This window comes from Canis lupus, chromosome 5 (assembly GCF_048164855.1).
Source record: "Canis lupus baileyi chromosome 5, mCanLup2.hap1, whole genome shotgun sequence".
NCBI lineage: Eukaryota > Metazoa > Chordata > Mammalia > Carnivora > Canidae > Canis > Canis lupus.
The window spans coordinates 43,700,168-43,712,732 of record NC_132842.1 but is presented as its reverse complement, the minus strand read 5'-3'; the positions used below and the strand labels follow the sequence as shown (position 1 = coordinate 43,712,732).

Here is a 12,565-nt window from a genome sequence, read left to right as displayed (position 1 = left end):
ATTCACCAAGGAAACCATGTGGTCTTGGGCTTTTCTGGGCTGGGAGATTTCTGATTCCTAACTTTAATTCTTCTTACTGGTCTAAGAAGATCTCCTATTTCTTGGATTCAAGTTTCATGATTCAATCGTGGTAACTTGTGTGGTTTTTAAGAGTTATCTGTTTTGTTTACCAACTTATCTGATTTGTTAGTATTTAACTGTTTATATAGTAATCGGTTATCACACTACATATTTCTGTGGTTATCTGTTATAGTTCTCATTTTGATTTTTGAGTAGTTTTCTTTGTTAACAGCATAGCTAAACATTGCCAATTTCTTTCCTTTTTTTAAAACTGATCATTACTTTCAACATTATATTATTGTTTACCCTGGTCTCTATTTTACTTATTTCTGATTTTCTTTGTTATTTCCTTCCTCTACTAAACTTCAGTTTCTTCTTTTTTCTAGTTCTTTGTAATGTAATGTTTATTTAAATTTTTTCTTTTTTAAAAGATTTTATTTATTTATTTATGAAAGAGAAAGCATGGGGATAGGGGACAAATCTCAAGCAGGCTTCATGATTTGCAGGGCCTGATCTCACAACCCTGAGATCATGACCTGAGCCCAAATCAAGAGCTGGACATATAACTAACTGAGTCACCCAGGTTCCCTGAACTTTTTCTCTAATGCAAGCATTTACAGCATAAATTTCACTCTCATATCTGCTTTTCCTTCACCCCATAGGTTTTGGAATATTTCATTGGTTTTTTTTTTAAGATTTTATTTATGTATTCATGAGAGACACAGAGAAGTAGAGACATAAGCAGAGGGAGAAGCAGGCTCCCTATGGGGAGCCTGATGCAGGACTCATTCCTAGCACCCCAGGATCACAACCTGAGCCAAAGCCAGATGCTTAACCACTGAGGCACCCAAGCATCCCTCTTTTTCTTTTGTTTTGAGACATATTTTGATTTGCCATTTGATTTCTTATTTGGTCCACTGCTTGTACAGTAGTGTTAATATTTACACTGTAAAAAACAAACAACAGTCTTACAATTCTATCTCCTACTCCCTTATGTCAGGAACCCTGACAATTCTCTAGCAGCCTGAAAGCCAAATATGCAACTTCCAGGTTGGGCAAAGGTTCTACGGGAAACCCACAAAATCAAATAATATAGCATTACACCTCTCTTCTTTCCTTTCCTCTATCTAGAAGTGGCCCTCATCCTAAGACATCCAAACAATAAATTCTCACAGAAATTTAACACTCTACAAGATGTCTACTAGTCTGCCCTTCATTCACTAGATGAAGCCCTTAACCTAAAAAGGGTTATAACTTTTTCCTTTAACACATACCCGATGATGAAGCTGTAGTCCTGTTAAAAGTGTCTCCATTTGCTCCAGAAGAATACCTATCCTGTAAGAGGGAAGAAAAGACTCATTTTCTACTTTGAAAATAAAAATGTGTCATCACAAATACCAGAAAATTTTAACAACCAGGCTTTGTTCCAAACAAAACAATAGCAGATTCAAAGATTTTCTGGATCATTCGTTCCTTTATTACTTTAAAACCTCTTCACTTTAACACTGAATGCATAGCATATTTATATATCACTTAAAACAGTGATCAGCAAACTGCAGCCATGAGCCAAACCTGGTGGGCCACCAGTTTTTGTAAATAACGTTTTACTGGAACAAAGCTACCCTCATTCATCTAGATATGTCTATGGCAGCTTTCCCACCACAACAGTCAAGTTGCAACAGAGAATAATTAAGCCCACAAAGTCTAAAATATTTACTATCTAGCCCTTTATGGAAAGAATCTGCAGACATTAGACTTAAAAGTTTACCCATCCATATACTTGAAAAGTATAATTAAGTACTATTTTTTATTGTATTTATTTATTTGACAGAGAGAACGAATGAGCAAGCACAAGCAAGGAACAGCAGAGGGAGGAGAAGCATGCTGCCAAGCAGGGAGCCCAATGTGGGGCATAGTTCTAGGACCCTGGGGATCATGACCTGAGCCGAAGGCACACATTTAACTGACTGAGCCACCCAGGCACCCAGTTATAATTAAGAACTATTATTACATAAATAAAATCTGACCAAAGTAACACATGAATAAATCAATGCCTACCAATATACAGTATATTTTCAAAAGTTCAGTATTTTACAATATACTCATCAATACTGTATAAAATAGAACACAAAAGGAGAGTAATAGATAACAGTTTCTGCATAAAAGTACTACAGGATTTTATTGTTATAACTTCAGTTATGCTCATATTAAGGGAAACAAATGTGTTCACAATTTGTAAAAAGGAACTCACTCTAAAATAAAGACTAACATCACTGATGCACTAAAAACAATATCCTATAAATGTACATTGCAAGTAGTACAAAGAAGTGGCTCATGTCAGCTACAGAATATTCATAATTATTTTTTTTAAGATTTTATTTATTTATTCATGAGAGAAAGAGAGAGGCAAAGATATAGGCAGAGGGAGAAGCAGACTCCATGCAAGGATCCTGAGTGGGACTCGATCCCAGAACTCCAGGATCATACCCTGAGCCCAAGACAGACATGCAACCGCTGAGCCACCCAGGCATCCCTATTCATAGTTAATTTTAATCAAAGTTGTCACAGCAACAGTTGAAGACTGTCACTGATGCTCTCAAACACTGACTGTCCCATTTTCCCTACCTTGGTCTCAAAAATATGCATTCGTTATTAATGCGTATGTATTACATTTGCAGTGGTATATCTGCATTTTTGATGGGCTCAGAAAATCCAACTTTTGTTATTAAATGAACAGCTAAATGTCAAATTAATCTAGGAATCTTCCAACATTTCTCAGGGCATCTCTGTAAATGAAAACTTGAGTAATTTTTTCTCACTTGGAACTCCCAGGGTGTCCTTATTATTGTTAACCGACTCCCTTAATTTCCCCTTCCATAATCTTCCTCTACTTAGGAAATAACTCAGAGAAGAGAGCTCTCAAATTCCTGTACATGAAAAGCAGAATTTCATAATTTAAAAAGAAAGGTGACCTAAAACTTACAGATGATATCTTAGTTAACTGACTACATTAGAATAGTCACAACATTCCTTCAAACGAATTACTTTAAATAAAACGAAAGCTAGAGGGAGTGCATTAGTAATACTTCCTAAAATTTAACAAAAGACACTAAGTGATTTTAAAAACTACTTTTATAAAGCTCAAGAGTCATTTAATTATTTTCTGAGTTATTAAGAACAGAAAGGCAATATACCATCCTTGAAATGCCCTGAGCTTTTGATAATTACTACAGCTAAAAGTTCCAATTTATCATTACCACAGACATTAAAACAATTAAGAGCACTTCAGGGGTGCCTGGGTAGCTCAGTTGGTGAAGCATCTGCCTTCGGCTCAAGTCACGATTCTGGGGTCCTGGGATCGAGCCCCACATCAGGCTCCCTACTCAGTGAGGAGTCTGCTTCTCCCTCTGCCTCTCCCCTGCTTGTGTTCTCTCTCTCAAAATAAATTTTAAAAAATCTTTTAAAAGAAGAAGGAGGAGGAGGAGGAGAAGAATTATTCTTCTTTAAAGTGAAATTCTGAAGACTTTTTTTTTCTTTTCTAGTGGCCAAAGTATTATTGGATAAAGAAAATCCAAAAAAAGGCTGATTTCAGTGCTATAAAGCTAATAAAGGTAATGAGACACTGTAGCATTCAAGAATTTAAAAACTATTAGTATTAGATGATTTTCAAGTTGTGGAATTTAATATCCCACATACACTGAATTTTAAAATTCCAAGGCAAATTCTGAAGTAAAACATAAAAAATTCAGGGCAGAGGTGCCTAGGTGACTCAGGTTGTGATCTCAGAGTCCGGGGACTGAGTCCTGCTTCAGGCTTCGTACAAAGGAGACTGCTTCTCCCACTGCCTATGTCTCTGCCTCTCTGTCTCTCATGAATGAATAAATAAAATCTTAAAAAATACATTAAAAATTCTTAACCTTTTTCATTTCCTTAAAACTAAATTAATTTCATATTCCTTTCTGCTACTGCACCACTTCTCTGCTCCTCTTGAAACAAAATGTCTACAGTTGCTGCCTCTTCTTTCTTATATCCCATTTTTTTTCCTTTAAGGTACTGAAATCGAGAATACTCAGAATAAAGCCCTCTAAGTCTGTTTTACACCATGCAACTTTACCCAATCTCAAAGCTTTAAATCCATTAATATACAGATAATTATCAAATTTATATCTATAGTCCTGATCCCTCTTCTAGGCAATAAAGTCCTATAACCTACTGACTGGTATCTTACATGTTTTCATAGGCATCTCAAGTTGAACACAACAAACTAAATAAACATTCTTTGTTTTGACCCCTCCCAAGCTTGTAGATCTTAAACAGATTCTCCATTTCAGCAGATGGCACCACCAACCATCTAGTTGCTTAAACAACCTGTGGTTGTTTCCCTACAGTATAGGGAATACAGTGAATAGCATTATAATACCACTGGATGGTTACAGATGGTAGCTATACTAGCATGAGCACACCATAACATACAGGCTTGTCAAATCACTGTTGTACACCTGAAACTAATGTTACATTGTGTTTCAAGTATACTTCAATAACATCAATAAATAAAACTTAAAACTCTAGCTATCATCTTTGATTACTTTCACTCCCCATATCCAATCAAACCCGTCCTATTAACTCTAAGTCCACAACTATCTTCAGTCTTCTCTCCCTTTTCTCTCCCCTTTCCCTCTGTGACTTCATCTTTCACCACTCTTGTCTTATCTCACTGTACTTTAGGCATACTACCTATAGTAGGCTGATATACGGCCACCTAAATATATTAAGTAATAAACTCTGGAACTTGCAAATGTTGCCTTATTGGAAAAGAGTTGTTGCGAATATAATTAAGGATTCTGAAATGAGGAGATTACTCTGGATCACCTGTGTAGGCCCTAAATGTCACCACAAAGGTCCTTATGCGAGGCAAAAAAAAAAAAAAAAAAGACACACATGGCAGCCACAGGAAGACAGAGCAGAGACAGTTGCAGCCAAAAGACAAAGAATGCTATAGCTACCAGAATGCTGGAGGAGGCATGGATTCTCTCCTAGAGCCTCGAGAAGGAAGACAGCCCTGATGACGCCTAGATTGCTAACTTCTGGCCTTGGCAAACTAATACCTTGCTGTATTTTATCTATCATGTTCATCACTATCCCCAGTACCTAATAGGCCTCAATAAAAATTCACTGGATGATTCATAGATCTTGTCATTTGCTTACTTGTAGAACATTTGGGTGTAAACCATTTATAACCTCTTTAACTATCCAAATAAGCCAATTTAGAAATTTCAAAATGTTTTTACACTTAAGAGTTCCCATATGCAGCTGCAAATAATCCATTTGCATTTTGGCGAGCACATTTCTTTTGACCTTGTATGTACTCTTAATATTTTCAATTCTGGAATATCACAATTTCTTTTCAGGTCTTTTGTTTTTTTAAGCAAATGAATTCCTCTATCAACATGGGAAGTTTGTTTTTGTTTTTCTCATTTTACTGTATTAAGGTTTTGACCTCAAAAACTTGTCAGATCTGCTATTCAAATGAACTTCTAGCTGGACAGTTTATGAACCCTGAAGATGCCTCCTCCCTGTCCAATAGGGGTCCAATGCAGATAGTTTCCTGTTTTCTTTCCCCAGCCCCTTCGAGTCTAATGCAGACAGCTCCATGTTTTTTTCCCCAGCCCCTTTAAGTCCTTAACAAATATCTCTTTCATTTTATTTTAAGATTGTATTTATTTATTCATGAGAGACACAGAGAGAGAGGCAGAGACACAGGCAGAGGGAGAAGCAGGCTCCATGCGGGGAGCCCGACGTGGGACTCCATCCCAGGTCCCCAGGATCACGCCCTGGGCTGAAGGCAGCGCTAAACCGCTGAGCCACCCAGGCTGCCCTTTCATTTTTATACCCAGAATCTCCTGAAATGCATCAGAGTATTGTATCAATTTATACAGAATACCAAGATCTCACTTCCTATTCTAGGTTCCATGCCACATATAGCTGAGATAGGTTGTCCAAATAAACTGACTGACAGCTTATATCAGATAGTGTGCTGCATAAAATTTAAATTTCAAACAATGTCACTTCCTTTGGTCTAATGTAGAAATTAAAGTTCCAAAATACAAACAATATTATCCTCTATCCCTTCTTCTGATTGATCAGTTCTAGCCAGATCAGCCACATTCATATCCTCAGTTAAAGTCTGGTCCTTTACTTCTCTTTCTTCAGCAATTGCTACATGGAGACATCTTCTAAATTCCTGCAGCTACGTCAGCAATTGCATGGCTCGACAACTCCAACTTTGAGTCTCATGTATCACACACATACCCAAAGTTCAAGAGAGCTAGCCAGCATATCACAAGAAAGAGCAAAGCACCTCAAAATTTAGAAATAACAACCAAAGCCAGGAACCAATGTGACTGCTGCAAAAGCATACAATCTAGGCCCTAATTTCTGTACATGACAGCATCTTCCAAATAAAAGTTATTTCAAAAAGAAATTTAACAATCAAAACTCATAGTGAAATCATCTATCCTATACTACGAGAGAAACCTAGTGCAATAAGGACAAAGTACAGAGGGAAAAAAAAGAAAGCAAAAAACTCTCTAGGTTTCACCTTCTCTCTGGCATCACACAATATCTATCAGTTGACTAGAATCCACTGGCTGTAAACTGTTGATCTTCAAAAGGATTCACTTTTCTCTCTTCCAGACCTGGTCCATCAACATCTCTGCCATCTCTTTAGCCTTCTCTCCACCTTCTCATACCTTTTTTTTAGCACTGTATCCTCAACTCTATTATTTCGATTTCAAAGATGTCACAGCTCTTTCCTCCAAGCTTGCCATCTGGGCTTTTATTTGGAACCATTTTAACTGGCTTCCACAAGTTGCACGTATTTAGCATATAAGAATTTCCCTGCTTTCTAATAAGGGACACAGTATCCTCCCACATCCCAGTGATGATTATAAGCAGAAATTGCTCATAATCTTCTACAGGCTGTAGCATTTCAACTTCTGGAGGCTGCCAACTCAATGATGTCCAAGGGCCACATTTCTTCCTGTTACTTCAGAATCATACTATGAATGTGAACAGAGAAGTCCCAAACTTTATTTTCTTATCTAGACAATTATAAACGTTGCTAGCACTGCTTATTAAAATTATTACTGTGGGGATGCCTGGGTGGCTCAGGCAGTTAAGCATCTGACTCTTTTTAATAATAAATTTATTTTTTATTGGTGTTCAATTTGCCAACATACAGAATAACACCCAGTGCTCATCCCATCAAGTGCCCTCCCCTCAGTGCCTGTCACCCATTCACCCCCACCCACCACATCCCCACCACCCCCGCCCTCCTCCAAGCATCTGACTCTTGATTTCAGCTCAGGTTTTGATCTCAGAGTCATGAGCCCAAGCCCTGTGCTGAGCTCCACATTTGGTGTGGGGCCTACTTAAAAATTGTTATTGTGTATGAACCAATTATCTCAAGCTATGTCCACTTTAACCACAAGAGTATTTGTGTTCTGAAATGTGCTACCAAAAGGCAAAAGGATGAGACAGAAGCAATCAATATGGAGACTTACTCCCATGGTCATCTAACAAGAAGCATTCATTACACAGCTAGTAAGCAAACCCACTAACTTGTTACATTCACCATACTCATCCACTCCAATACTCATCCCAACAAGCTTATATGCAATGTGCAAATGCCTAACAACCGAGATGTCTGGACTACATAATTACTAGATAATCAAATTTTTCTTAACCTCACATCTTTCACTGTTTGACACCCAGGTGGTATACCAACTTCAAAAGCCTATATTTAGGAAGTTCCAACAGCTATCAGAAACTCAGCATATTAGTTCATAATTATATAAGCATGGGTAAATATTAAATTTCAAAAAAAAAAGATCCTGAAAAATATTCAGGATGATCAGATATTTTTAAAGATAGTATCAATCCAAGACAGCTGCAGAGCCAGGACAAATTTTAAAAAACAAAAGTCAGGCTGTCTCTTGAAACAGAAATTCAGAACAGCTAACCAAAGAAGTGCCTTTAAAAGAAACTAGGCTGAACAAAAGACCTCATCTCTCCCACACATACATATCATGTATTCATCCTCATTTTCTGCACTTTTTTTTTCAACCAAGGCACACAGTCATTTATTGCACTATGTTCCTTCAAGTCAACAGGGTCAGATAACTAATTGCACAACCAGCACGAAGAATCTTAATTCTAAACTTATTTGCAGACGATGCAAAAAATTTACAAATTGGCCCCACATAAATATGTATTAGGAATCATAAGGTATCCTCAATTTAGAATTCCTAAATTCTAAGAAACAAGGTTTGTTACTAAATAGCAAAAATATTTCAAGAAAAGTAAATATGAAAGCTCTCACAGTCAACCATCCCCAATTTCAGACATCCTATGCAATAAATATACACAACATGCTACAGTCTAGTGTACTATTTGAAGAAAACTTAATGAAGATAAAAATCTCAGACCAAGAAGAAATAAAAATTAGGTAACTATTAAAGTTCAACTGAAAAATCTTTATCTGTGAATTAAACTTTGTAATAAAATGAGTCTATTGAGAACCAGGGGTAAAAAGGACCATAAAATGCCTTTTGACCATGTAATTCCATTTTTGAAAAAAAATACTCCCAAATTAAATCAAAATATAAACTGTAGGGATGCCTGGGTGGCTCAGTCAGGCATCTGCCTTCAGCTCAGTTATGATCCCAGGATCCTGGAATCAAGCCCTGAGTCAAGTCCCTTGCTCAGTGGGGAGTCTGCTTCTCCCTCTCCCTCTGCCTCTGCCTGTCACTCCCCCTGCTTGTGCTGTCAGATAAATAAATAAAATCTTAAAAAAAAAAAAAACTGTAGATATTCTTGACATTACAGTGAAAAGCTAACATCTTAAATTTCCACCAACAGAAATCAATTATATTATGGTAGATCCATTCCATGACATATTATGCAACAGCAAGAAATTACTTCTAGGAAATTAGGAGTAATACAGAATAGTTAGTGCTGAAGAATGAAAAGCTGCAATCAAAAACACTTTTATGTACTACCATTGGAGAAAAAAGAAGAAAATCTATTAAAAATTTACAAAAGTGTACTAATAAGCAAGATTGTTAAGCAATATTTCTCTTCTTTTCCCAATGTTGTAATGAAATTTTTATGATAAAGGAGTATAAAAAAAGTAACACATGAAAGATGTCAGTTCCAAAAAAAATGATAAATTCATATTATCATCTTGTATTTTGAAATAAACTTTACATACATATCAAATCCAACTAAAACAAATAAAGGACTACATATTTTATATTTTTGTGTGATATAAGAACTTCCAAGATATCATCTGAAGTAACAAAATGGACCAACATAAATGCAAACAAGAAATTCTAAAAGAATATTACTCAGCTATTAGAAATGACAAAAAAAACACCATTTGCTTCGACGTGGATGGAACTGGAGGGTATTAGGCTGAAATAAGTCAACTGGAGAAGGACAAACATTATATGGTCTCATCCATTTGGGTAATATAAAAATTAGTGAAAGGGAATAAAGGGGCAAGAAGAGAAAATGAGTGAAAACATCAGTGAGGGTGAAAAAACAGGAGAGACACCTAACTCTGGGAAATGAACAAGGGGTAGTGGAAAGGGAGGTGGGTGAAGGGGGGTTGGGGGGGTTGGGTGACAGGCACTGAGGGGGGGGCACTTGACGGAATGAGCACTGGGTGTTATGCTATATGTTGGCAAATTGAACTCCAATTAAAAAAAAAAAAAAAAGAAACTCTAAAAGAATTGGGCAGCCCCGGTGGCTCAGCGGTTTGGCATCGCCTTCAGCCCAGGGCCTTATCCTGGAGACCCTGGATTGAGTCCCATGTTGGGCTCCCTACATGGAGCCTGCTCTCTCCCTCTGCCTGTGTCTGTGTCTCTGGCTCTCTCTCTTCTCTGTCTCTAATAAATAAATAAATCTTTAAAAAAATTCTAAAAGAAAAGAAAGTCAACTTTTGGAGAAATTTCAAGTAGGTTAACACACACACAAAAAAAAAAAAATCCCTTAAAATATATTAACTTCTAAATATGTGTGTGTGTGTGTGTTTTTAAGTCCATTTTCAAGTCAGAACCGAAAGCCAAAAACCAACTCCAAGGCCTCTTCTTTTGAATTACAATGTAATTCTCCAAATGCCACTAAGGAAAAAGATCTGACACCACTAAGGAAAAAGATCTGATTATTCGCACGTTTCAAAAGCAGAGCACTGATAAGCCTACCATGTTCATCTTGAGATAAGATGTATTAAAGCAATTTTAAGAATTCAAAACATCACCCAAAACCAAACAGTATTTTCAATTTTTAATATGTGTCTCTCAGACATATCCAACCACATTTGTACCAGCCTGCTTCCACCCACAGTAAGTATGTAATAGTATTACATTTATTCTAATTATCAAATTACCGATTTTATTCCATTTGAAGCCCAGAGTGCCTCTTTCTCACAGCCCTTAAGATAGTTAATAACAATCAGATAGATGGAGGTAGGCACAGCATACTGAAACAGACTGTAATTTTTAACTTTTCCACCACAGTGATTTTCAACTTTGATAAAATCTGTAGCATTTAATAACCACAAACTTTCAATGTTACTACCTTCTCAAATACAGGAACATACGAAGGCATATGAGGTTTGATTATTTCTGCTTCCCAATCTTCATCTCCCATGGTGGCTTCCAGTTGTTTTTATCTAAAAAAAAAAAAAGGAGAAGCAAACAACAGACAGACACATTTGGCCTCTGTTAGATCAGAATCCTAGATCTCAAAGCATAAACTATCATAATGTCACATACACCTCCTGAAACTACTGAAATAACTGGTCTTCCCCAAAAGCGTTTTCAAAAAGAGGGAAGTTTTCTTACCTTATATCTTTTTTTTTTTCCTTTAAAAATGAGTTGAACAACTTAATTGATCATTCTAGCAATCACCATGTCCCTACTGATGTCTAGGATTTTCCCCCCAAAACCTATCCATTGAATTTATCCTCTCCTTCCAAGGGTCCCCAAGCAGCTTCTTGGATATTAAGGGTAAGGGAAAATTTTCAACCACTACCCAAAGTTACTCTCTTCCCACACCTCCCTTCAAAGGTAAAGATGCTTGATTTGGAATCTTTGATAGTTTGTTGAGAGAGTGGGAGCTGAGGCCGAGGCAGGAGAGGGGACACGGGCTAGGCGGCCCACGGCCTCCCAACAATGGACAACCAGTTTCTCCGCGGGGCGTGGGCACATAAATCACACTACCACCGTTCCTGTTCAGAGAAAAGGCCTCACAGGGGCTGCGCAAAAACGCTCCTTCGTCTCCTCCACGGGCCTTGAGCCCTCCGGGCGTCCGCCGGCCTTTACGACCTACACAGGTAGAGAGGGGAAAGCCCCAAAGGACGGCCTAGCCTCGCCTGCCCCATCTGTTCTCTGGGCCAAACCGCCGCCGCCGGGGAGCCCACACCGGCAGGTCAAGGCCCGCGCTGCGAAGAGAGGGGCCAGGCCACTCACCTCTCCGCCGCCTGTTCTCCCGGGGTCCTCACAGGCGCCGACGCCGCTTAAACGGCTGCACGTGCGGGACGCCGGGACTGCGTCAGGTGCGCGGCTTCAGCAACAAATGGCACCAGGCGACGAGCGCCACCAGCCAATCAGCGCTCGGACAGTCGGCGTCGCCCCGCCCACCTCCAGCCGCGCGTTCCCTGAGTCAGACCCGCTTTCTAGTTGGCGCGGCGGCCCGTTGGGCCTGGGCGGTATGCGGCTGGTGTGAGCCGCTTCTCTCTAGGGTCTTGGGTGGGGGGTCTTTGATCTGGGGATGCCCTCGATTTTCCTCTCTGCGGGTACCTCAAGCCCAGGACGTCCACCTTCCTTTTCCTAACACCAAAAATAAAAGGGAAAAGGGGTAACGCCCCAACCTCTTGAGCTTTCTCTTCCAGTTTTCCCACTGCAGGCCCTGGCAGTTGGCCCCATCTGGTTCTTTATTCCTGTGGTGCTTATGTCACATCTAAGGATTCCTGCTGCTTCAACACGGAGCGTAGGCCCTTGGAGCCGGCAGATCTTTTCCTTCCAGTGACCTTTGGAAGAAGGTTCTGTCTCGCTGTGGTAAAGAAAGCCTGTCGTGTAGACTCAAGGATCCACCTCTTTGGGAAAGAGATGCCCTCTGGTGCACAAGGAACACAGATATTGTGCTAGAGTAGGTCTTTCAACAAGGCTTGAAATGATGGTCCACCTGTCTATACCCCTAAGGGTACTGGCCATACCTAAGAGTAACCAAGGGTCATTTCCATGTTTAATGCTCTCACCAATCAGATATTCTGGTTTTGCCTCACAAAAAGTAAATTCCTCGGTGTTTTCCTATTCCACCAAAAAGCCTAACAGTGGACTGTTTGAAAGTATAGTTTCCATGTTTTATTTTCATCATTCTCTGTTCTCTGAATTTTTGAAGAAATTCCTGAATATTTCATTGGGTAATAAAAATCCCAGCA

At 38.8% G+C, this 12,565-nt stretch overlaps 1 protein-coding gene across 4 annotated transcripts in view; it reads right to left on the bottom strand.

Moving 5' to 3' along the window:
* Positions 1-11,726, bottom strand: part of DDX4 (DEAD-box helicase 4) — an 83,138-nt gene extending 71,412 nt beyond the window's left edge. For 3 of the 4 annotated variants that reach the window (XM_072826421.1, XM_072826422.1, XM_072826424.1), the window contains exons 1-3: positions 11,595-11,726; positions 10,702-10,795; positions 1,335-1,395 (exon numbers count right to left, since the gene is read on the bottom strand). In XM_072826421.1, the coding sequence (XP_072682522.1) occupies positions 1,335-1,395; positions 10,702-10,773 (133 nt within the window). In that variant the 5' untranslated portion in view covers positions 10,774-10,795; positions 11,595-11,726. The remainder of the gene's footprint in view (positions 1-1,334; positions 1,396-10,701; positions 10,796-11,594) is intronic. The other variant, XM_072826423.1, reaches the window with a different exon arrangement.
* Between the last annotated feature and the right edge of the window lie 839 nt (positions 11,727-12,565).